At 35.6% G+C, this 27,851-nt stretch overlaps 1 protein-coding gene across 6 annotated transcripts in view; it reads right to left on the reverse strand.

Moving 5' to 3' along the window:
- Nucleotides 1-27,851, reverse strand: part of DIAPH3 (diaphanous related formin 3) — a 609,701-nt gene that overhangs the window by 110,629 nt on the left and 471,221 nt on the right. For all 6 annotated transcript variants that reach the window (XM_077158393.1, XM_077158392.1, XM_077158397.1 and 3 more), the window contains 2 exons: nucleotides 26,946-27,041; nucleotides 26,393-26,452 (listed from right to left, as the gene is read on the reverse strand). In XM_077158393.1, coding sequence (XP_077014508.1) covers nucleotides 26,393-26,452; nucleotides 26,946-27,041 — 156 coding nt within the window. The remainder of the gene's footprint in view (nucleotides 1-26,392; nucleotides 26,453-26,945; nucleotides 27,042-27,851) is intronic.

A 27,851-nucleotide genomic window follows, 5' to 3' on the forward strand; every position in this document is an offset into this window, starting at 1 on the left:
CCCTCTAAGTCCCAGATCAACAGTTGTCAGGGTCTGAGTCAAGCTGTGCCTCTGCCCACATAGTGGCACTGTCAGCACTGTCGGCTGCTCAAATGATTTTTTAAGCAGAGCAGCCGGTTGCCTTCAGCAGCAATGCTTTTGGGGGCACTCCGTGCTCTTCACCCAGAGTCTCTGGCTGCTCTACAACTGTGCTAGTTAAGGGAGCGACAGAAGGAACAACAAATGGCTACAATTAGCATTCGCCCTGCTCCCTCAAAAGAATTTCATTGCTATGGCAACGGGAGTTGCCCAGACAACATAGGGCTTTGGCGGAGAAACGTGTACTGCATTATACCAAGTATGGAACAAAACAGTCGTAGATCAAACTCTCGCTTCATGGCACACAAATCTCTGCCTTCATATTTAAGTTTAATTAACAAGAACTGATTTCTTAATCCTGGGGCCTAAATTTCTGGTTGTTAATAGCTAGAAACAAAACATCGTTATTGATCCATTCTTTTAAAATTCCAACAAAAAATTAAATTAGATTTCTCAGCTTGCTTTTTTCTATTTTTAAATGCCTTTACTTTGCTGCAACAATGCAATTTATAAACTTTTCCTCCTGATCAGTGGCTATGATATAAATGATTACAACCAGTGAAAATTTAACATGTGTTTCCTTACACACCTAGAAATTCAACCACATTCTAGATGTCTGCAATTATACTAAGGAAGGAGCAACACAATCTAACCAACTTACATCAAGAGTTACAATCTTGAAGGCATTCTAAATCATTTAAAATAAAACAGGAGAATAGCCACTACACTATTTCTGAAGTAAACTTTTAAAGCAGGATACTGAATGGATCTTGAAATTGGTTCTGTAGTAGTACTACCAGCAAAATGGAAAAATTAATCTAAATGACAAAAAAATAAGCTACCTCAGCTATTATAAAATGTCTCTGCAGTCAGATTCCATTATTGAATCAGTGCTTTTCGTAGTCTTGCAAACCCTTCCGTGAACTGATCCAGGAGCACTTCTTAAAGGGCCAAAAGGGGGATGTGCTCAATCAACACAGGAGGATAAGGCTAGCTGGTCTAATTTGGCAGATGACAGCTTTCTTCGTCTCTACTAAAATTTTCAAAATCCAAATATTTGCAGAGAATATACAGTCTCTTTCCCCACCAACATCCTCATCAGCATAGGACCAAATATTATCAGCAACAATAACAGTTAACATTTACTGAATGCATAGAATTTTGCATGCCTTACTTAGTTTTTGCAAAATAGCTTATGAGGTAAAGTAGTAATTTATATCAATTTTGTAGATAAGGAAACTAAGATGTAAGGAGATTCAGTAACTGCCAGCATATAAGCAGCAAGGTTGAAATTCAAAATTAAATTTACTCTATAGTATTTTATGTCAGTTATATTATATTTCACTATAATAAATAATAATGTGGCAATAAGCGAAAAAATTAATAATGAATATGATAAAAATAATGATGTTTGGTTTCTTAAAAAAGGTTTCTGGGGATATAAGGAAGTGGGGTAGGGGTTAGAGGGAAAGAGAATTGATCTCTTCACTGAGCACATTAGCTAGTTCTGGTTTTGGTGTTAAATGTTTAAAATACATACCCATGAACAGTTTGGGTTGAAATTGTTTCCATTAGAAATCGAAGCAGATGTTTGTTTTCCTCTTACAAACAATTACTTTTAAAAGAAAATACTTTATTAATGGTAAAAGGCCACTAATAAAGGTAAGAATATTTTACTGTTTGGCAGAGATCATCCTGCTTTACAACTTATTTAATGCTATCTGAATGGTTCAGATGACACTATCTTACTTAGCTCCTAGGTTAATGTCAATTAAGCAGGGTCAAATAAACAAAACCAAAACCAAATAACTTTAGGGTTAAAAAATTACCTGCATTTATACATAGACAAATCAACTTGAGTAAATAAAATTTTATGCCCATCTATAGTTAACGGGCATATATTGAAAGCCTTTCTAGAAATTTCAATATCTGAAGTTTCTCTTCTTTCATTAATTGTTAGACATTTATTTATGTATCTCTAATTTATGAAAACAAGATATTTTAAAAATTAAACAAACGTCAGACCAAATGCAAAAAGTTTTTCTCATGGCTCCAAATGCTACTGTAATCTGAAAAATACAGTTTTATATTACACCGATTTTTTGGGACTCAGAACTGTATTACACTGGGAAAATTACTTTGCTTTGAACATGTTTGAACGTTGGCAGCATTGAGATTTTTGAGATATAAAGAGAAGGTGTAAAATGAGAGGGAAGAAAAAGCAGAGATCCTTTCATAAAACTGCCTGATAGCCAGTATTTTTCTGAATAATATTTATCTTTTAATTTTTGATCATAATTAAACTAGTTATTTATAATGAAAAAACATATTTAAATTGGTATGTGCCAAGAAATTCCAGTCTAGTACTGCCTTCCATTCAACTTGCCATAAACACATTTCTTGTACTTATGGATTTTTTTTTAGGATAATAGAAGCAAAATTGTAAAAGTGCCTACCAACATATTAAGAGCAAACAAAATAAGCATGTGAAAGCACTGTGAAAACTGTAAAGTGCTGTTAAAATGTATATTTCATGAAAAAAGTGCTAGCTTTTAAGGGCTCAAAGAAATCACCCTGGACATTTGCTTATTTTAAGTAAATCAAAGGTGAAAAAAGAAGATGAAGTATATAAATTGTATACTCTTCCCCTCCTAATCTTTTCCATATATAAAACCCACATCTAGGCCATCTCCAGCCTCCTACACTTGGGACACCTTCAATTTTTAGCTATTTAACTAATTCAGATACATGCTAATTTGAAGAGAAAATCCTTCAGCTGACTTTTACTGTTTATTCTGTCATAAAACAGTAAAGAATTAAATACAACTCCTGTTTCCTATCTCTACCTTTTCTTTCTGTAATCTTTTTCTGATATTCTTGAGTGCACTTCTCTTCCAGAAAAAGTAATCTCCTGATTCCATTCAAAGAAAGACAACTTATTGAAGTGATTTAAGAGAATGGAATTTGCTGTCACAGATCTGGGTTCAATTCCTGGTTGTATCATTTATGAGGTTTATGCTTTGGGGCAAATTACTTAACCTTTCTACACTGCAGTTGAATGTGAATAACACATTCAACACAGTGTCTGACAAGTATTAGTAGTTAGATACCAACTACTTTATTCCTTTTAGAGCTTTATCTTTATATAGCAGATGCTACTTCCCTTACCCCTTCAATATGAAGCGGTCTATTTCCTCTGCTTCTGCCATTTCACAACTATCAACTTGTAGGCAGAAGTTTTGAGTTTGAATCCTGGCTCTGCAACTTAATAGCTATAATTATGTAATAACCATAATTATCCACAAAAGCACATTTTCAAATAATGAACACAATACATTGACAATACAAATCTAAGCTGTTTGCAGAAAAAATTTGCTAAAGGCTGAAAAAAAAACAAAGGTTCCAGATTATCTTCATCAGCCACTGAAAAAGACAGATCCCAGAACAATCATCCTTATTTCACAACAAATTGGTTATTATCAGTCATGTCAAATCAAACATACTATCGATTCCTCATTTAATTGGCTCTCAATCCTAACCATTGATTTGAACTGCTTCTATGTGTCAGGTTCTGTTGAGAACTTTCCATGTATAATTTGCTATGAATCCTTACTACAAACCCAGACAGGGACAATTATGATCCCATTTAATGGATGAGAAAACTGAGGGACAAGGAGCAAATACTTTGTTCAAGGTTACACAGGTAGCAAGTGGCAGCCTGTACTCATAGCCTCTATTCTATACAGCTGCATAACAATCGGATTCCTTACATCGAATTGATGTATGTGCTTATGGTCAATGCTTAATTTTTGTGTTTAAATGTTTATATGTTCTGTATTATCCATGCATTTTATGTTTTATATACTGTGTAAACACACACACACACATATTAATTTTCCCTACAGTTAAAACTGTATGGAATCTGATTCAGCACTTATTTTCAACTAGTCAGCAGTCAGAGAACTTGATTCAATATGACACAACTTCTAAGCACTAAATAATTTTCACTGGTAATGAAGAAAATGTGCATGACCAGGGTGAAGTCAAGGTAGCATCACCCACATAGTTTAAATAATTTGCAATAAAACAATAAAATATTAAAACTTAATGAGCATAGTCTCAATTAAGTTTTTTAAAATCTAAGGGATCTGAAGGTGGATGACACCCTTCTTGCTAGAATCACTCTGCCCAACTTCCATGTACCAGAACTCACAATCCCAGAAATCTTTTTGCAGATTGACATTATATTTGCAGATGATAGTTGGGCAGGGATTAAATACTTTACAAGAATGGAAGAGAATTTAAAGTGATCTTGATAGATTAGAGAAATGGTTCATCAAAAACAGAATGAATTAGGAGAAGAACAAAATGGTAAACTTAACCAAAAACATACCATACAGCTAAAGAATAAAAGTAAGTGGCTAGGCACAGCAAAGGAGAAAAATAAAAAGCTATAAATACAATAATTGGACGACCTGTTGGCAATATGAGCTATTTTTACCTCTACCTAATAGTAAGTTCCCAATTCTGGCTGCACATCAGAATCACAAGAAGAGTTTTAAATCCTTCTGGTGCCCAAGCCTCATCCTATACGAAATAGCAACACGTAGTAGCTAAGGCTCCATATTTTAAAACTCTATTTAATTTACTTTAAAAGTACACTCCTGATCTGGTATTTATGGCTTACAAGGTGAGAACAAGTTTTTATGACAATAGTTCACACCCATCTCAAGCAATATTTCTTGATCAATGGTAAATAGTGGGGCATAATGAAATAAATGCTTACCCTAGATTGGGAGGTTGACTTCAAGTCCCAGCTATGTGGTCATTCATTTATTTTTTCCCTCATATATGCATTCACTTACTCATATATTCATTCATTAATTCATTAAAAAAATAGTTTTCTGAAGTCCTACAGTGACAACGTTCTCCTATAAGAACATTCTTGGAGAGGTGCAGTACATCCAGGGAGGCTTCAGTGGCTTCAAATGGCTATCACTAGATAGGAAGGAGGCGCAGACAACAGACTGGTGCACTAAGGAGAATGTGACATAAGTAGGTAAGGAGGCAGCAGAGTCTACAACAAGGCTGCTCTCTAATGTATATTAGTAACTACGCCTGTCATTCTAAGGCCTCATACTGGAAAACCTGAGCAAAGTGGAGTATAATAGTCCTATAAAGTGAGTCATTCCTTCAATGGACAGTTTGACATATCTGTTTTCGTGGAATTCTAAATTGCGTCAAAATCGATTTAGTCTCAATATGAAAAAACCTAATGAACCAATAGAAAAATGAGCAAAAACCTTGAATAAGCACTTCCTATAACAGGATAACCAAAAAGCCAATAAGCATATAAAAAGGTACTCAAGGTATTCATAAGTGAAAAAATCTACGTAAGAGAAACCCTACTAGGATGTTTGATTTGAATCTCTATGCATTGTTGATGAAAGTATAAATTGGTGTAACCACTTTGGAAAATTGTTTCACAGTATCTCCTAAAGCTGAATATACGCATACCCAATAAAACAGCAATTGCCTTCCTAGGTATATATCTGAAAGAACCAAAAGACATGATTAAGAATATTCTTTGCAGCACTAACTGTCAGAGTCCAAATATAGAAGCAACATAAATATTAACTAAAAAAGAAAAAATAAATTGTGATATATTCATATAGTATAACACCAAAACAACAATAATAATGAACAAATTACAGCTTCACACAACAACGTGGACACAAAGTATATGACTCTATCCAAAGAACAAGGTTAAACTACCTTTGGAATGTGAGATATGACTAGGACGGGCAAAAAGGGGCTTTTGTGTGGTGAATTCTTTTTCTTTATCTGGGTGCTAATTATGTAGGTAAATTCACTTTCTGAAAATTTTGCTATATACTTAGGAATGGATACTTTTCTATATGTATGCTATTCTTCAATATAAAGTTTATATTTAAAATGAGGGGAAAAGGGAAAGAATATATGGAAAGTTAAAACAAAATAAATCTTCTTAGAGCAGCGTAATACATAGGGCCAAGCACTTAAGTGAAACAGAGAAGAGAGGGATTAGCTGAGGCAAATAATTTGTACACTGATAGTGATAGTTTTTTTATTCCTGATTTTGAAAGTAGAAATAGCCATTTAATGTATGTTGAAAGAGGATAGTAATAGGGTTAAAGGATACTAGAATATAAAACCACAAGGAGATTATAGGTAGGATTGGAGATCTGTTTAGAAGAGTAACATGTGATTAACCACATGGGCATATAACATAAATAAAGTTACACTTTTAAAAGCTGATAAGCATGGGTCCCAGGGGCACAGAAATTACCACAGGAACAGTGCTACCGCAGGATCTGAACTGATAAAACATAATAATTTATAAGATTACTATCAAAACCTTTCCATTTTTCTAGTTATTAAAACAAATATATAGAAAGAACAGAGGTAATTTCTAGGGATATTATTAAGTTTTTACAACATAGTACCTAGAGTTACATTCTCTCACTACTGAATATATTTACTTCACACCCTGAACAGCTCATGCCCTTTTTAGTTAGGCAAAGAATAGGAAGGGGGAATGAATGGATGGAGAAAAAGCAGATTAACAGAATGGAGAGTAATAGGCCATGTTCAGTTTCCAGTGAGTGAGCAGCAAGCAGAAAGATCAGTGTTTAAGAAGTGAGGAAACTCTTTCTCCGCCGGACAGCAGCCGAGCCGCCCGACCTCCCTACCCCCTCTCTTTCTCCGCCGGACCGCCGCGCGGCGCACGCGCCCCGCAGCAGCCGAGCCGCCCGACCTCCCTACCCCCTCTCTTTCTCCGCCGGACCGCCGCGCGGCGCACGCGCCCCGCAGCAGCCGAGCCGCCCGACCTCCCTACCCCCTCTCTTTCTCCGCCGGACCGCCGCGCGGCGCACGCGCCCCGCAGCAGCCGAGCCGCCCGACCTCCCTACCCCCCTCCTCCCCCTCCTGCTCCGGCTGCTCTCCAACCAACACGGTGCCCTCTTCCCCCGCCTTCACCGTGCTCCTCCGCCACCAGCCTCGACAGCCTTGCCGCCCTCACCTTTCCTCCTCCAGAACAACTACTGGGGGAGTGGAGATAATACAGAGCAGCTCCCGGAGCCACGAGGGAGATCAAAGGGACAGCGTACCCCATCCTGGAACGGCTGACTATCTGGGAGAACCAGCTCCGGTGAGATCACTAAGGGGCACGGGCTTTCCTGGGTGGGACAGCAAGCGACCGGAGTCCCTCCCTTCCACCTTCCCAGGCCAGCTGGTAGAATTGGACAGGCGGTCCCCTTAGGCCGCGGCGACTGGTGCCCCCACCACACGAGGCCCCCCGGAACAACTGAGATAGTTGGGTCGGAAATCCCCAGACTGCGGAGAACAGTGACCGGGGGATCCCTTCCAAACACGTGACTCCCCCGTCGGCTGGGAGCAGTGCACTCTCCCGGGCTGCGACAGCTGGCGCCCTCCCGCCACGCTTGGTGCCCCGGGCCGACTAGCTAATTTGGCCGGACGCTCTCCTGTGCTGCGACAGCCGGCGACCCGCCCCGCGTTTGGAACCCCAGGCCGGCTGGCATTCTTCCAAGACGCTTCAGTTGCCGAACCTCCCCTACGGCGAGAGTTTTCCAGAGTTGAGGGACCCACAGCAACTTTCGCTGGTGGAACCCACAGACAGGCGTGTGCCACGTGCGCCACCTACTGGGCAGGATAGGAAGAACAGAACCCAGAGACTGCGCAGAAAAATCTTTCAACCTGTGGGGTCGAACACCCGGGGAAATCTGACTAAATGCCCAGACGCCAGCAGAAGATAACGGATCAAGCTCAGAAAATTGAACATATGGCCCAGTCAAACGAAGAAACCAATAGTTCAAATGAGATACAGGAGCTGAAACAACTAATGCTGAATATACGAACAGAAATGGAAAACCTCTTCAAAAACGAAATCGATAAATTGAGGGAGGACATGAAGAAGACATGGGCTGAACATAAAGAAGAAATAGAAAAACTGAAAAAACAAATCACAGAACTTATGGAAGTGAAAGATAAAGTAGAAAAGATGGAAAAAACAATGGATACCTACAATGACAGATTTAAAGAAACAGAAGATAGAATTAGTGATTTGGAGGATGAAACATCTGAACTCCAAAAAGAAACAGAAACTATCCGGAAAAGAATGGAAAAATTTGAACAAGGTATCAGGGAACTCAAGGACAATGTGAACCGTACAAATATACGTGTAGTGGGTATCCCAGAAGGAGAAGAGAAGGGAAAAGGAGGAGAAAAACTAATGGAAGAAATTATCACTGAAAATTTCCCAACTCTTATGAAAGACCTAAAATTACAGATCCAAGAAGTGCAGCGCACCCCAAAGAGATTAGACACAAATAGGCGTTCCCCAAGACACTTAATAGTTAGAATGTCAGAGGTCAAAGAGAAAGAGAGGATCTTGAAGGCAGCGAGAGAAAAACAATCCGTCACATACAAGGGAAACCCAATAAGACTATGTGTAGATTTCTCAGCAGAAACCATGGAAGCTAGAAGACAGTGGGATGATATATTTAAGTTACTAAAAGAGAAAAACTGCCAGCCAAGACTCCTATATCCAGCAAAATTGTCCTTCAAAAATGAGGGAGAATTTAAAACATTCTCAGACAAAAAGTCACTAAGAGAATTTGTGACCAAGAGACCAGCTTTGCAAGAAATACTAAAGGAAGCACTAGAGTCAGATACAAAAAGACAGAAGAGAGAGACATGGAGAAAAGTGTAGAAAGAAGGAAAGACAGATATGATATATATAATACAAAAGGCAAAATGGTAGAGGAAAATATTATCCAAACAGTAATAACTCTAAATGTCAATGGACTGAATTCCCCAATTAAAAGACATAGACTGGCAGAATGGATTAAAAAACAGGATCCTTCTATATGCTGTCTACAGGAAACACATCTTAGACCCAAAGATAAATATAGGTTGAAAGTGAAAGGTTGGGAAAAGATATTTCATGCAAACAACAACCAGAAAAGAGCAGGAGTGGCTATACTAATATCCAACAAATTAGACTTCAAATGTAAAACAGTTAAAAGAGACAAAGAAGGACACTATATACTAATAAAAGGAACAATTAAACAAGAAGACATAACAATCATAAATATTTACGCACCGAACCAGAATGCCCCAAAATACGTGAGGAATACACTGCAAACACTGAAAAGGGAAATAGACACATATACCATAATAGTTGGAGACTTCAATTCACCACTCTCATCAATGGACAGAACATCTAGACAGAGGATCAATAAAGAAATAGAGAACCTGAATATTACTATAAATGAACTTGACTTAACAGACATTTATAGGACATTACATCCCACAACAGCAGGATACACCTTTTTTTCAAGTGCTCATGGATCATTCTCAAAGATAGACCATATGCTGGGTCACAAAGCAAGTCTTAACAAATTTAAAAAGATTGAAATCATACACAACACTTTCTCGGATCATAAAGGAATGAAGTTGGAAATCAATAATAGGCGGAGTGCCAGAAAATTCATAAATACATGGAGGCTCAACAACACACTCTTAAACAACAAGTGGGTCAAAGAAGAAATTGCAAGAGAAATTAGTAAATACCTAGAGGCAAATGAAAATGAAGACACAACATATCAAAACTTATGGGACGCAGCAAAGGCAGTGCTAAGAGGGAAATTTATTGCCCTAAATGCCTTTATCAGAAAAGAAGAAAAGGCAAAAATGCAGGAATTAACTGTCCACTTGGAAGAACTGGAGAAAGAACAGCAAACTAATCCCAAAGCAAGCAAAAGGAAAGAAATAACAAAGATTAGAGCAGAAATAAATGAAATTGAAAATATGAAAACAATAGAGAAAATCAATAAGACCAGAAGTTGGTTCTATGAGAAAATCAACAAGATTGATGGGCCCTTAGCAAGATTGACAAAAAGAAGAAGAGAGAGGATGCAAATAAATAAGATTAGAAATGAAAGAGGAGACATAACTACTGACCTCACAGAAATAAAGGAGGTAATAACAGGATACTATGAACAACTTTACGCTAATAAATACAACAATTTAGAAGAAATGGACAGGTTCCTGGAAAGACAGGAACAACCAACTTTGACTCAAGAAGAAATAGACGACCTCAACAAACCAATCACAAGTAAAGAGATTGAATTAGTTATTCAAAACCTCCCTAAAAAGAAAAGTCCAGGACCAGACGGCTTCACATGTGAATTCTATCAAACATTCCAGAAAGAATAGGTACCTACTCTCCTCAAACTCTTCAACATAATCGAAGTGGAGGGAAAACTACCTAATTCATTCTATGAAGCCAACATCACCCTCATACCAAAACCAGGCAAAGATATTACAAAAAAAGAAAACTACAGACCAATCTCTCTAATGAATACAGATGCAAAAATCCTCAATAAAATTCTAGCAAATCGTATCCAACAACACATTAAAAGAATTATACATCATGACCAAGTAGGATTCATCCCAGGTATGCAAGGATGGTTCAACATAAGAAAATCAATTAATGTAATACACCATATCAACAAATCAAAGCAGAAAAATCACATGATCATCTCAATTGATGCAGAGAAGGCATTTGACAAGATTCAACATCCTTTCCTGCTGAAAATACTTCAAAAGATAGGAATACAAGGGAACTTCCTTAAAATGATAGAGGGAATATATGAAAAACCCACAGCTAATATCATCCTCAATGGGGAAAAATTGAAAACTTTCCCCCTAAGATCAGGAACAAGACAAGGATGTCCACTATCACCACTATTATTCAACATTGTGTTGGAAGTTCTAGCCAGAGCAATTAGGCAAGAAAAAGAAATACAAGGCATCAAAATTGGAAAGGAAGAAGTAAAACTATCACTGTTTGCAGACGATATGATACTATATGTAGAAAACCCAGAAAAATCCACAACAAAATTACTAGAGCTAATAAATGAGTACAGCAAAGTAGCAGGCTACAAGATCAACATTCAAAAATCTGTAGCTTTTCTATACACTAGTAATGAACAAGCTGAGGTAGAAATCAAGAAACGAATCCCATTTACAATCGCAACTAAAAGAATAAAATACCTAGGAATAAATTTAACCAAAGAGACAAAAAACCTATATAAAGAAAACTACAAAAAACTGTTAAAAGAAATCACAGAAGACCTAAATAGATGGAAGGGCGTACCGTGTTCATGGATTGGAAGACTAAATATAGTTAAGATGTCAATCCTACCTAAATTGATTTACAGATTCAATGCAATACCAATCAAAATCCCAACAACATATTTTTCAGAAATAGAAAAACCAATAAGCAAATTTATCTGGAAGGGCAGGGTACCCCGAATTGCTAAAAACATCTTGAGGAAAAAAAACGAAGCTGGAGGTCTCGCGCTGCCTGACTTTAAGGCATATTATGAAGCCACAGTGGTCAAAACAGCATGGTATTGGCATAAAGATAGATATATCGACCAATGGAATCGAATAGAGTGCTCAGATATAGACCCTCTCATCTATGGACATTTGATCTTTGATAAGGCAGTCAAGCCAACTCACCTGGGACAGAACAGTCTCTTCAATAAATGGTGCCTAGAGAACTGGATATCCATATGCAAAAGAATGAAAGAAGACCCATCTCTCACACCCTATACAAAAGTTAACTCAAAATGGATCAAAGATCTAAACATTAGGTCTAAGACCATAAAACAGTTAGAGGAAAATGTTGGGAGATATCTTATGGATCTTACAACTGGAGGTGGTTTTATGGACCTTAAACCTAAAGCAAGAACACTGAAGAAGGAAATAAATAAATGGGAGCTTCTCAAAATTAAACACTTTTGTGCATCAGAGAACTTCATCAAGAAAGTAGAAAGACAGCCTACACAATGGGAGACAATATTTGGAAATGACATATCAGATAAGGGTCTAGTATCCAGAATTTATAAAGAGATTATTCAACTCAACAACAAAAAGACAGCCAACCCAATTACAAAATGGGAAAAAGACTTAAACAGACACCTACCAGAAGAAGAAATACGGATGGCCAAGAGGCACATGAAGAGATGCTCAATGTCCCTGGCCATTAGAGAAATGCAAATCAAAACCACAATGAGATATCATCTCACACCCACCAGAATGGCCATTATCAACAAAACAGAAAATGACAAGTGCTGGAGAGGATGCGGAGAAAGAGGCACACTTATTCACTGTTGGTGGGAATGTCAAAGGGTGCAACCACTGTGGAAGGCAGTTTGGCGGTTCCTCAAAAAGCTGAATATAGAATTGCCATACGACCCAGCAATACCATTGCTAGGTATCTACTCAAAGGACTTAAGGGCAAAGACACAAACGGACATTTGCACACCAATGTTTATAGCAGCGTTATTTACAATTGCAAAGAGATGGAAACAGCCAAAATCTCCATCAACAGAAGAGTGGCTAAACAAACTGTGGTATATACATACGATGGAATATTATGCAGCTTTAAGACAAGATAAACTTGTGAACCATGTAATAACATGGATGGACCTAGAGAATATTATGCTGAGTGAATCCAGCCAAAAACTAAAGGACAAATACTGTATGGTCCCACTGTTGTGAACGGACATTCGAGAATAAACTTGAAATATGTCATTGGTAACAGAGTTCAGCAGGAGTTAGAAACAGGGTAAGACAATGGGTAATTGAAGCTAAAGGGATACAGATTGTGCAACAGGACTAGATACAAAAACTCAAAAATGGACAGCACAATAATACCTAATTGTAAAGTAATCATGTTAAAATACTGAATGAAGCTGCATCTGAGCTATAGGGTTTTTTTTTGTTTTTGTTTGCTTGTTGGTTTGTTTGTTGTTGTTGTTTTTTACTATTACTACTACTTTTATTTCTTTTCTTTATATTAACATTTTATATCTTTTTCTGTTGTGTTGCTAGTTCCTCTAAACTGATGCAAATGTACTAAGAAACAATGATCATGCATCTATGTGATGATGTTAAGAATTACTGAGTGCATATGTAGAATGGTATGATTTCTAAATGTTGTGTTAATTTCTTTTTTTTCTTTCCGTTAATAAAAAAAAAAAAAAAAAAAAAAAAAAAAAAAAAGAAGTGAGGAAAGCCATGAGACTTTTTTAGGAGGATGCTTCTGCCAAGTGCTGCGAGCATAGCAGCGGATTCTGTGAGTTCTCTCCTACACTGGTTTCTTCTGCCCTGTAGCACTGTCCTGGATAATGTATTAGGTCCTTCCTTAATTTCTGTCTACATATTCAAAAATTAGAGCATGCCCATAATCATTATTATTTGAGAAGTTGCCTCAAGATGGATCACAATGAATTTTAAAAGGTCCTGTGCTTTTTCTTTTCTCCTTCTTTGAAATAGGAGAAAAAACTAAGAAACAGGTTTGAAAAATGCTTTTTACCCAGTGTTCTAGTTTGTCAATGTTGCCAGAATACAACATACCAGAAATGGAACAACTTTTAAAAGGGGAATTTATTTAGTTGCAGGTTTATAGTTCTCAGGCCGTGAAAATATCCAAATTAAGGCACCAACAAGAGGTTACCTTTACTCAAGAAAGGGTGATACCATCCTTTGGTATCTGTCAGGTGGGAAGGCATGTGGCTGGCATCTGCTGGGGTGTTTGGCTTCTGGACACCTCTGTCAGCCAGGAAGGCACATGGCGATGTCTGCTAACTTTCTCTCCTCATTTTATAAGGGCTCTCCAGGGCCATTTTCCTTCTGAATTTCCAAACGTCTCTGGCTTCGTGGGCTCTCAAGCTTTTTCCAAAACAGTTCCCTCTACAGGACTCTAGTAAGCAACCCCACCTTGAATGGTGTAGAGGCACATCTCCATGGAAACCACCTAATCAAAATGTCCCACCCAGCAATACTGAACATGGCTTTTCTGGGGTACACAGCAATTTCAAACCAGCACACCTAGTGATAAAATAATACTTTGTATTAAATAAATCCCTGTTCATGATTTATCAAACATTATTAAGAACCATTCAGACAGCGCGATGGTGGCTCAGTGGCAGAATTCTCACCTGCCAAGCCGGAGATCGGGATTCAATTTCCAGTGCCTGCCCATGCAAAAACCAAAAAACCATTCAGACTATATTAGCAAGATGTGAGTTTTAAAGGTCTGATAATAGAAGGTTATCAGTTGTACCTTAGATTCTTAGCCTTAAAGTTCTATAGATTTTGTTATTATGAGATTAATTATGAGAAGATGCCATTGACATTTTTAATGCTAAATCTAACCATATTTACTGGTTCAGCTTTCAATATGGATATGTTGGTAAAAGAGGAATTTGTTTTTATTTGCATTTCATACTAGACACTTTCCTGCTGCATAAATGCTTTAATGGGAAAAAATATGCACATATAATTTAGTAAGGCCTAGTTATCGCATTTCAAAAAAAAAATAGCCAGATTGTTTTAACCCTGAGGTTGCTATAGGTGAGGGTAAATAATGTTGATATATACGGCAAATGGTGATGCACTATTATTTTCTTTTGGTATAATTCTGTGTTCCTTTATTTCATTACTCCTCTAGAAATTGGGATAAAACAACTTGTCTAATTAACCAAACGAGGTTTGACTAATAGAAGTAGATTACAAGCATGATTAGTTAAATGATCATGTGCATAGTACTTAATGATCATTATAACTGTGCTAACAAATGGTAAAACTGTACAATAACATACATCATGGTGAGCACTAATAAATTCTAATTTATCTGGAAATCAAATAAGCTTCCATGTCAAAATTTCCTTTACTTTCCTAGACAATGTAAAAGGAGCCACATCATCATTTCCCTCCAAACCATGAACAGATTGAACTATACCAGCGCTAACCCTGGCTTTCATGAGGCCAGAGTAACATAAAGACTTACTTACAAATAAGCCAACGACTATAACTAACGTCAATGTCTCAAAATGCTAAACTCATTTCATTCTCTTGCTTTCCCAGGATTCAGAGGATACAGATTAGCTTTCAAGTTCTTAGGCAGCACTAGAAGGCTACTTTTGCTCTAAAAGGACAAAAAAAAAAAAAAAAAAAAAAAAAAGTGGTACTTGATTTTCCCTACTACTCATTTCAATATCATTCTTTTCTCTCACATTAAGAATAACAAGGGAAGAAAATAAGTCAGCTATGTGCTGCAAAATCACTGGCCAATGTTATCTACAGAACACATACAAAATGTAAGGATGGAAGAGTGTCCATTTTATATGCAGAAGCACAGTTATTTCCTGAGCTAGAGGCATGATCATTATTAACTATTATCATTCTCTATCACTCTTTAGGAATGTACATTAAAGAGCACTTTAGTTCCTGGATCACATAAAAATGATAAGCTGAGAGCTAAGCTGAAGAGAAAGAGATGCCCCCTTTAGGCTCATATGCAGCACTGGGAGAGAGAAAATGAAGTGGAAGAATGAAAAATAAAAATATAATCACTGTATTTTAGGAGAAAATGAGATAGATAATTAATGAAAAAAAGATATTTTGGTCCTAATCTTATCTTTTTTTCATTAATATATATATTTTATTAGAACAGTTGTAGGTTTACAAAATATCACACAGAAATTACAGAGTTCTCACATGCTCTTCCCCTTCACCCAGTTTTCTTATTATTAACATTTTGCACTAGTAAGCACTTTTGTTACACTTAATGAAACAATATTTAGTTATTGTTTCATTAAGTGTAGTTTAGTTATAGGGTATTAATTACGCTATTAACTAGCACTATTTGCATTAGGTTTCACTCATCTTGTTGTACAGTCCTGTTTTTCTGTGTGTGTTTAAATTTATATACAACCTAAAAATTTCCCTTCTATCTCTCTTCAGATATACAATTTAGTGGTGTTAATCCCTTCATAAAGCTGTACCTCCATTAACTTCATTCATTGCCAAAACTTCCATCACTACAAACAGAAACCCATACCACTTACTAACCTCCATTACCATCCCACACTCGGCACCTACAACATGCATTCTAGTTTGAGTTCATGAATTTGCATATTTGGCTTATTTCATATAATTGAGATAAAACAGCATTTGTTCTTTTGTGTTTGGTTTATTGCACTCAGCATGATATCTTCAAGGTCCATCCATGTTGCTGCATGTATTAAAATGTCATTCCTTTTTATAGCTGAATAATATTCCATTGTATATGTATGCAACATTTTATTTAACAATTAATCTGTTATAGACATTTAGATTGATATGTACGGCAATTGTGAGCAATGCTGCTATGAATATCAATGTGGAAATATCTGTTTAAGTCTCTGCTTTCAATTCCTTTGGGTATACACCTAGAAATGGGATTGTGGGGTCATAAGTAATGCACTGCTTAACTTTCTGAGGACTTGTTCAATTGTTTTCTACAGTGGATGTACAATTTGCTTTTCCACAAACAATGTATGAGCATTCCTATTTATTCACATCCTCTCAAACATTAATTTCCTTTTTGTTTTAAAAAATAATAAGCTATTCTATGAGTGCGTACTGGCATCTCATTGTGATTTTGATTTGCAATTCCCTGATGCCTAGTGATACTGACCATCTTTTCAGGTATTCGTTGGCCATTTCTAGATCTTCTCTGGTGAAATGTCTATTCAGGTATTTTTCCCATTTTTAAATTGGGTTGTCTTTTGTTTTTGAGTTGTAGGAGTTCTTTATATATTTTGGATATTAAGTCCTTATTGAATATATGATTTCCAAATATTTTCTTCCATTCTTTAGGCTGTTTTTTTTACTTTCTTGATAAAGCATTTTGACGTGCAAGTGTTCTAAATTTTGATTAAGTCCCATTTGTCTATTTTTTCTTTTGTTGTTTGGGCTTTTAGTGCAAAGCCTAAGAAACCACTGTCTAACACAATGTTCTGAAGATGTTTCCCTGTTTTCTATTATGAGTTTTATAATTTTAGTTCTTATATATAGGTCTTTGCCCATTCTGAGTTAATTTGCCTGTGTACATATGAATATCCAGCTTTCCCAGTATTATTTTTGGAAGAGACTATTCTTTCCCCACTGAGTGGATGTGATATCCTTGTCAATGATCAGTTGGACAAAGATGTGAGGCCAGTTCAATTATATTCGCCTATATTTCTCTCTGTCTTTGTGCCAGTACTATGGTGTTTTGATTATTCCAGCTTTGGAATAAGTTCTAAAATAAGTAAGTGTGAGTCCTTCAATTTCATTCTCTTTCAAGATAGCTTTGGCTGTTTGGGCCGTGTACCCTATGTTTCCATATGAATGTGATGATTGGCTTTTCCATTTCTGTGAAGAAGCCTGTTATAATTTTGACTGAAATTGGGTAGTATCTATACATTACTTTGGGTAGAACTGACATCTTAACAATATAGTCTTCCAATTCATGAACATGGGAAGTCCTCTCGTTTTGTTAGGTCTTCTTTAATTTCTTTGAATAATGTTTCATAGTTTACTGGGCAGAAGTCCTTTATATCCTTGGTTAAATTTACTCCTAGACATTTGATTCTTTTAGTGCTATTATAAATTTTTTCTTTTTAATTTCCTCTTCAGATTGTTCATAACTAGTTTATAGAAACAGACCTGATTTTTGCATGTTAATCTTGTAACCTGCCACATTATTGAATTCCTTACCAGTTTTAATAGCTTATTTTGGATTTTTCTGAAATTCTCTACATATGAGATCATGTCATCTGCAAATAGGGAGAGTTTTACTTCTTCCTTTCCAATTTGGATGTCTTTAATTAATTTTTCTTGCCTAATTGCTTTGGCTAGAACTTCTAGTGTAATGTTGAGTAACAGTAGTGACAGTGGGCATCTTTTGTCTTGTTCCTGATTTTAGGAGGAAGGCTCCTGGTCTTTCACTACTGAGCCTGATGTGATCTGTGAGTTTTTCATATATGTTCTTTATATGTTAAGAATGTCTCCTTTATTTCTAGTTTTCTGAGTGTTTTGATCAGGAATGGTGCTGAATTTTGTGAAATGTCTTTTCTGTGTCAACTGAGATGATCATGTAGGTTTTTTCCCTTTATTCTATCAATAAGGTGCATTACATGAATTCACTTTATGTTTAACTGCCCTGGCATATATACCTGGAATAAATTTCACTTGATCCTGATGCATAATTTTTAAAATATGCTGTTGTACATTTCATCTAGGTTATTTAATTTGCTGGTATACAATTGTTCATAGTATCCTTTTATAATCCTATTTTTATGGGGTCAGTGGTAACAGCCTCCCTTTCATTCCTGACTTTATTTGTATCTTCTATTTTTGCTAGTCCATCTAAAGTCTGATAAATTGTATTGATCTTTTTAAAATACCAACTTTAGTTTCACTGATTCTGTTTTTTTTAATTTCCTTTTTTATTTATCTCTGTTCTAAATTTTATTTCCTTCCTTCTGATCACGTGGATTTAGTTTGCTAAGTGTGAGATTTGATCTGTGATTTGTGGCCTTTATTTTTAATGTAAGCATTTAGAGCTATAAACTCTTTCTCTTTTTGAAACTCTAGTGTCTCAGGAATTGGTCTTTTGAGCACACTGGCAAAATAATCTACCACCTTTGTCCAGTAACAGAAGTTTAGTTCTCAAATGGCAAAATATATAGTAAAAAGGGCTTCCTTTTAAGTATATTACATGTAAAATGATGACATGTAGGAATAGAGAAACAATTTAACAAACCACTAATCAAATAACAAGATCAATAGTTATTTACTTTTTTGTCTTTTTTGAGAATCTTGATAAAATCAATAGATTTCTACCTCATGGGGGAAAAATGTCCAAACACAAAATTTAAAATAAAAGAACAGAGAATTCAAGAAGTCTCAAAGCTTGTCCATTAAATCCTGAAAGACCAGATTCTGAACTTCTGTTACAAAAGAGAAATTAAGAATGAGAAAAAAAAAAAAGGAATAAAAAAAATCATCATAAAAATTATAGCCCACTACAAAATACAAACAGAACGAGATATATGAATCATAACAACTATTTCAAGGAAGTCAAAGACATCACTTTTCTTCTCTAGTAGTTCTTTATCTCTTTGTCACTTAATTTCTTCCCAGCCTCCAGCATGCACTTGTGAATGCTCATTAAATGAAAGACATTTGCTATTTCTTATAAACGTCCTTTTATAACAACTTGAAGTTCTCACTATTTGAGAACTGTCTAACCTGTTCATGCTTAAAAGCCTGTTTGATAATAACTATGCCAAAGTGTTGTCCTGCTCTGACTACACATTGGAAAAGAAAAGCCTTTCTGGTCTACCCACAGTATATCCTATCTAAGTAGTCTGTTCTTCCTTTTGCTTGACTGCATAGTAAATACAAAGGCTGCTTGAATAAAATATGAAATCACCCAAACTGTTATATTTCTGGCCTAGAAAAATCTCCTTACAAAATATTTGTCTTTGACAACTATAAGTAGCATTTATTTCTGCTTGAAACCCCAAAAGGCAAAAGCAATTAGAATTTTATCAGTTCCCTTTTTCAGACTATTCATCAGACACAAGTTCATCAGAAAGAGAATAAAAAATATTCTCAATGAACTGATGACATTTAGAAATCATGTAATTTTACTATATTGTTCCTTTTGCTCTTTATATTTTAAGGTAGGATTCAGTTGAGGGAAATGGAAATGCTGTTTGTCAACATATACTACTTTGATTGATAAGGTCTCTAGACAAGGACTGGTTTGGTGGTATCCCCATTGCTTTCCAAAGAGGCCTTAAGGCATTTGGTACTCAGAAGATGCCACTGAAAATATTGGAAATTCTATAACTCTTCCTCAAGATAAATTCTTGTAGCTTGGGAAAAGGTGGGTTAAGAAATAAGTGAACCCAAGACTGAATGGATTTGGGAGGGGAGATGGGTATATGTGAAATTTTATCAATAATAAAACCTATATTATGTGCCTCTCTTAGTGTTTATTTTGTAGAAAAGTATTCTAATTCAAGAGATCTAACTAGCTTCACATTTAATTCTGACTTCAAATCTTAGAGTGGCAGAGCAGCTGTGCCTGGAGGCAATACAATATCATTTCTATAAAAGTCTCTCAAAGCTCCCTATATAAGCAGAGAAGTAAAAATAGATAATCAAATCCAAATTAAGGCTATTAAGAATTGATTTAGTGGAAAGATAATATAGAAATATTTTATTTAGATTATAGATGTTCAGTAAAAGTGTATATTACTTATTTGCTTAATTTTTTGATTATGTTTTATCTTATTTTGTCACTGTTAAATAGTTTTATCATTAGGGATTTTAATTGCATATAGTTTACAGAATTCTTTTTGATTACTCCATATCCATTTAGTGGGAAAAAATCCCACTGTACTACTTAATGAAAACAGAACCACCTAATGAGGATGCAATCAAACTGCAGGCAGATAGATGCAAGGGTGTGGCTAACCAGTTCATATTTTGAATGTTTTTATTAATGTAAGTCTTTTTTCCCCCCTTTAATATGATCATTTACAAACAGAAGGACAGTTTCAAAAAATAAAAAAGGGCCCTCTGGAGTCTGAAATAAATGATCCAGTATATGTGCAGGGGTAGTAGGTGCCTTGTGTGGCCTAACCCAAAGTTCATCCCCCTTTTTTAAAAATTTTTTTGGGCAAGGGTCAGCAAACTTCTGCCCCAGGCCAAATCTGACCAGCAGTCAAGTCTTTTCACTGCTTGAACACTAAGGATGGCTTTTACATTTTTAAAACTTTGGGGAAAAAATTTAAAGACTATTTGTGAAATATATGTGAAAATTATATGAAATTAAAGTTTTAATGCACAGAAATAAGATTTTATTGGAACACAGCCATGCCCATTCATCTATATATTGCCTATGGCTACTTTTAGGTTCTAATTGCAGAGCTGAGTAGTCACAACAGACACTATGTACTACAAAACGAAAAGTATCTACTATTTGGCCATTTGCAGAAAAGGTTTGCAAACCCTTGGTTTGGGGAAGGCTGCTTTTATTTGAGGACCAAGGGTCAAGTGTACAGCCCCTGGGGCTAAGCCAATGATGAAATTCATGATGAAAATTTCATTTTTTTCACCAGTGATTGGTCTGGCATGATGAGTTCAATCCTGGTTCTGTTACTTGATACCTCCACAGCCTCCGTACAGCAAGACACCAAAGCTTCTGCTGTCAGAATAGTATTTACCATATAGGAATGAATAAATTAATAATTGCAAAGCTCTCAGAAGAGTTAGTCACGAGTCCTCAATAAGCATGAACTATTATATTACTAATATGAGGGGAAAGCCAAGAGAATGGAGACACTGAGACTGCTGAACTGCTGATCCAGTGTAGACACCGCTATAACTTCAGGCTTCTTTTTTTTATTGAGTAGGATAATAAATGCCTGTACTCTTTCTGCCAACTTTCAGGCAGGTGTTTTTATTACTTGAAGTTTCTCTTAACCTAAAGTTCTAGGCCTCAAGCCTTGATATACATTTTGACTCTTACCCTATCCCTTCCACATAAAGATGAGATGTTGGCACTGAGATGACTATGTGCTCTCTTACATTTGTTATTTCAGTTTTATGCAAACTGCTTAGATCTGTCATTTTCCTATGAAAACATTTTCAATAGTCCAAATTCTTTGGCCTGGCTTCAGACTCTTGTATTACTTCCTCTCTATTGGTTTCATAAAAAAAAAAAAAAATTAGCCCAGCTGGCTCACTAACACCCAAATATGGTATGCCATTTATATAAAATGCATTAATAAATATTTGGATTATTTTGACTTATAAGAGGATGAAAAAGATTATAGAAAATCTGTAGGTTTGGAATGTACTGTGATGAATAAAGAAACTAGATAATATCCTGTACTCAACAGATGCTTTCTTTTTTTGTTTTACTATTATTAAACTTTGCTTGACTATGCAAAAGAGATAAATTTAATAAATAAGAAGTATTCCTGCACTTCTAAAGAGTGAACAATCCAATCAAGAGTGAATCCCACCATCCACATCTAGTGCAAAAACCACAGGGAGCACAGATTTATGATGAGCAAGTAACCCTTATGATGGCAAATAACATTTTAGGGAAAAGATAAGAGGTTGTTAAAGTTCACAGCGGAAGTTTAGCAGCTAGCATACTAATTCCCACTTTTTTGACTAACATCCACAAACTGATTCTGCTCTTCAATATACAGTAATTATTCCATTCAAGCCTAAATATAAACACATCTGTTCATTCAACACATACATTCTTACTAAACATCTATGTGCTAGGTATCAATCACACTACGTATCAGGGTCACAGCAGTAAACAAAACATATCCTCCTCTATTGCCTTGCCCCTGCTCTGACAGAACTCATGGAGAGTGTGGCAGACATTGAAGAAGAACATTTCAGGGGTAATGAGCATTGTAAAATGGGAAGATCAGGGTGTTATTAGAGCTTTAGTTGTATGGGGTTCAGACTGGGGTTCAGAAATGGCCGAGGGAGAAAGTGAGTACATGCTCCTACTACTGCTTGTATTACTCTTCCCTCAGGTTGCTGGGCTCATTTCTACTCCACTAAAATTCAGCTTGGACTTCAGCATCTTCTAAAAGGACTCTGCTCTCAACTCCAAGTATGAATTGGATATTTCTTTCCAAAAGCTTCGTTCATTACCTTTATCATGGCATTTACCACGTGTGGTAATTATTACTGGTCTGTCTCTCAAATGGATGATGAATTCTTGGAAAGTAGAAATGGTGCCTCATCTCCATATCTTTTTTTTTATATATATATACATAGGCAGGCACCGAGAATTGAACCCAGGTCCTCTATGGCAGGTAAGCATTCTTGCCTGCTGAGCCACTGTGGCCCACCCACATCTCCATATCTTATGTGTTTAGCAAGTGCTCAATAAATATTGCTGAGTGAATAAATGAAGGCTTAGCAAGAAGAAATAGCAAACACATAATTTTTATCTAACTTTAACAAGCAAGACAAATGATGACCAAGGTAAAGGTTTTAACTAAAGCATTTTTGATAGAGGGCTGGATTACTCAATGTTTATGATTTCTATGTTTCTAGCTTCTAAAGTCCATAGGAGTTAAAATGCTTAAGATCATCTTTTGTCAAAATATATACTGGGGCATTTTAGTCCCAAGATCTCAGAAGATACTTAACCAGAATTTTTTGAATTGAAAATAAGAGATATGGAAAAAAAAATCTAAGAAGCTTGCAATTATATCTACGGCTTTAAAATATAGACAATGAATGGTTAAAGTTGCAGATGAATTTAAGTTGGGTCTTTTTTTGGGTATATAGTTTTTCTCCTTTTTTGGGGGGGGGGTGCATGGTCCAGGAATCGAACCCGGGTCTCCTGTATGCAAGGTGAGTATTCTATCACTGAACCATCTGTGCACCCTGGTGTATAGTTTTTAAATTTATATTTTCTATGAAATAAAGTATCCATTTTTAGAACTAATAAAGATACTTTAATAAATAATTTATTAAAAAAGAAAAATGAAAACCTCAAAAAAGTAACCATTCATTCTGACTCAAAAGTGGTCATAATTAATTCCAGATATAATTCAAAGCTTAGATTAGGAAAAGAGTGGTATTGAGTGGTTAAATCTGGGAAGAAGAGATGAGGAACACCAGAGGCTACAAAACTTCACTGAGAAGTTATATCTCAATAGTTCAATCTATGGCAGAAAGGAAAAATGTACACACCTGTCTCATCAGTTTATGGATAGCAAAGGAAGTAAATACTGATACAAGCAGCTGCATTTAGAAAGTCACATGGTAGAGCATTTAAGAACTGGACTCTGATGTCAGACAGACCTGGATTCAAAATTTAGTTGGACTTCAGTTCCTTAAGCAAGCTATTTAATCTGTTTAATCCTTGTTGTTGTTTTTTCAACTAGGAAATGGAGATAAAAAATTTCTGATAGTATTACTTATAGGGCTGAATAGATGACACATATCAACCACTCAGCACAGGACTTGGCATTTAGAAAATTCAGTAAATATAAAGAAATTATTATTACCATTATCATCACTTTGCTAAGGAAGTAAAATAATTGAAAAAATAATTTTAGAAAATTTTCAAACTCAAAAGTTTGAAATTAATATCAACTACTATATACTCATAGAAAATACAAATGTCAGACTTCTTTAAGTGTATGAAGGCAAATTTAGAAAGTAAAATAGGTTCACTATTACATTTCAATCACATGCTTCAGTTGTAGGGATAGTATTTTTGAAGAAAAAGTTATTTTTAGAAATAGAAGGGTTACAAAAATGAACTGATATATCATTTTATTCAAAATGACTATGATTTTTTTTCACAATTAATAAGTTTGCCTTAACAAAACCCTGCACTTCTCAATATCTGGTCTAATAAATCTATCTTTATATTTAAAATTATTAGAGATGAATTCAGTCATTTGGATAGCTTTCCACTTTGTTAGAAAGGTGAAGGGAAAATACAACAGAAATATCGACAAAAAATTTTTTTACAAATGCTTTAATCCATTAAATTTATATTAGAAAAGAGAATTTGAGCTGTATAATCTACTAGATCCATTATCACTATAGCCTCAGAACAAGACAGTGCATTTTGGCTTTATTAAAGCTAGAAATGCAATGCTCATCTGCTTTTATATAATGGATGGAAATATCACAATTGAGAAGTAACAGTAGCTGATACACTGTAGTTCACTTTACTAACATTACTGTCACAGAAGGTCAGTGTGCAAAGGTGAGTGAACAAAATTATCTTAAATAACTTGTCCCATACAATACCTAAAATATTTATTTTTAAAAAGCTATGGATATATGTATACCATTATAATCATATCACCATCATTGAATTTGGTTGTGGCTCCTTCTTTAAAGACTAACAGTGGGGCTGAGATGGCTATTCACATATTTTACTAAAAATTAAAAAAAATCCAAGTACCTATGCATAATTTTTAAAAAGAAATAGGAATAGAACTGTACTATGGTTAACAACTGTGTCCCTAATTAACTCTGTATTCTGGGAAGGTAGTCTCTCTGGGTTTCCATTTATTTATCTACAAAGCAAAATCAACTCTAAGTTCATGGCAGCTCTGCTCTCTACTCCTTTTGCCAAGGTTTAGCATGCAACACTGACTCTCAATCATAAACCCAAAGTTAGGAATTGCTTAATTACCCGCAATGGATTCCTTTGACTTATTACTAGTCTTCTTCCCCTATTCCTAGAGTAGGGAAGAGCAAAACAAAAACAAAAAACATCCTGGTGAAAAAAGTCAAAAGACCTATATAAAATTCTGCTGCAGATTTTAATCTTTCTCACCTTTATTAAGCACCCATAGTGTGTTGTGCGTGTGTGTGTGTGTGTGTTTTACCTTGGTCAGTCAGGATCCATGCAGTTATTAAGATATTATTAAATCCATGTCTTTTGCTTACTTACCCCATATTTTTTTCAGGTGACTCTAGAAGTTTGATGCAAGTTTCTCTAATCAGTCACATGTTCATAGGTCTAGAAATTAACCTATCAGTGCCACCTAAACAACTCTTGAATGAAATCTCTCAGGTATTTTTTTCCTTTCATAAAACTGGAAAACTTTTGGACACTCTCACTTTGAATAAATGGCAATCAGAGTGGATGAATTGGTTCTGACTATGCAAAGTAAGCAGAACTCCCTAATAAATAGCATCAAGGGGGCAGGGAATCAAAAGAAATGAAGCCTAATCAATACAGAATGGCATCCTGAACAGAGGAGGAGGGCTCCATGAGGTTGTACACGTAGGAGTTAGGAATTTTTGAAGTAAGTCTCAGATAAATGCCATAGCCCAAATTACTATAAATTCATTTTCTTTCAAGTTTTTTTGGTACATCTGTCCACAGTAACATCACATGAAGCTCATCTGTATTTATGATTATACCAAAATACGGGCCACAGTTATCTCAAACTGTACTAGAAACACCTGTAGAGTAAAAAAGGCAACAGATCCAATATTTTAAATTATATCTTGATATAAAGTAAACCCACTACTCAAAACACTATTTAAAATGCCAATGACTTTAAAATGGTGCAGTGGACATCACTGATCAAAAATGTGTGAAAGTAATTTCAAATAATAATTAAAAAAAATTACTTGAGACGTGTTTAAGACATCTCCTCAAGACAATGTAAGGATAGGAAATAGCAATGATCTTGTAGCAACTATGTAAATCCACACATTATAACTGTTTTAGTTACAGTGAAACTTGAGAGTTTTATAGCATCCTACTAATATCACAGACTAACAAGATAAAAGTAGAGAGAAGAATGTGCAAATTATGACTACAATTTATTACCATGGTTACAAACTTTCAGAACAGGCCTCTGAGAGACTGGACTAAGACTTTGCCGAATATCTGTTAGGAAAAAAACAAAAAAAGAAAAAGAAACTTTAATAAAGAGGTCTGTTATCTCAAGACGTATAATAATATTAGACTTTTTTTTTCAAGGTTATGTATTTCTGGAAGCAAAGTAATGAATGCTCCAATACCCTGAAATACTTGGAGCAAAGTCAATGTTATGACTTTTACTTTCTATTTAATTATGTTACTTTAAACACCATTGGGATAAGGTACAAATGGTTCTTCAAATGAGACCTGTCGCACTAATCAGGATATTCTAGGTCCAGTGCATTGATTTTGTTAATATGTTACCGACACTGGTCAACTGGAATACATCTCTCTGTGAATTGTCACAGCAGGGGAAAGATTAAGCAGACATATTAAACTTCTGAACAGCTGTGGACCAGAGCACTGCATTCTTGACACATGATTTTAAAAGAATTAAAAAAAAAAGTTCATCTTTATGATAGCTCCCTAGAAAATAACATGAAACAAGTATAGAGTTCACCTTTTGGCTTTGGTGTCCTTTTTCTTCGGTCGCGGAAGGCAGCCCCAGACTGCAAGGCCTCCAGCAGACTATCCATCACTCCTGTCTCGTCACCCTCTGAGAAAAGAGATGCAGGGAATTCCATCAGACCTCAGGGTTACCATAGCAATGTCAAAGCGTACACAGCACTGGTGATGGTGATGGTAGGGGGAGAAAAGATCAGATACCAGAATTAAACCAGCAATTTCAAAATAAGATAGGACTTTAACTCTCTCATAAATCAACTGCATTTTAATGAAATCTGTCTCATTAGTGCCCATGTTACTGTCCACTACAGAGGGCTGCCTTCCACTGATTCACTTCAGAGCACTGCTTTTATAGTCCAGCAGCACAATAACTTTAAATAGAATGTGGTTCAAGTCATATCTGTGTCTCACGTTATCATAAATCACATTTCCTTTATAGAAATGGGTTATTTTCAAGACATCAGCTCTTATTCTAAAATAGATGAGGTGTTGGGAGCCTGTTGTTGTTGTTACTGAGATTCTGCTATCTGAACTTATTGTACAGAATTTTATTTCCATGCTAAATTTTGTGAACATTTTCCCAACAATTTATTTTTCAGATCAGAGGATAATTGTCCCCTGACTCAACATGACATACAACAATCACTACAAACTTTCATAGGATATATGAAAAGTTAATCTTTTATATTGAAACCAAAAAAGGCACTCAAAGATCTAAAGGATAGCATCCCATTATGATTAATTTAAATGGATATTCTGTATATAACTAATGAAGGATGTGGTTGTATAGAGAATTCTTGCCACCAACAATAAATTATCTTTGCAAAACTCACAGCTATTTATAGTCATCTTTGCTAAATATTATTCAAAGGATGTAGCATAAAAATCTGAAAAGAAACAA

This window comes from Tamandua tetradactyla, chromosome 4 (genome assembly GCF_023851605.1).
Source record: "Tamandua tetradactyla isolate mTamTet1 chromosome 4, mTamTet1.pri, whole genome shotgun sequence".
Taxonomy (NCBI): domain Eukaryota; kingdom Metazoa; phylum Chordata; class Mammalia; order Pilosa; family Myrmecophagidae; genus Tamandua; species Tamandua tetradactyla.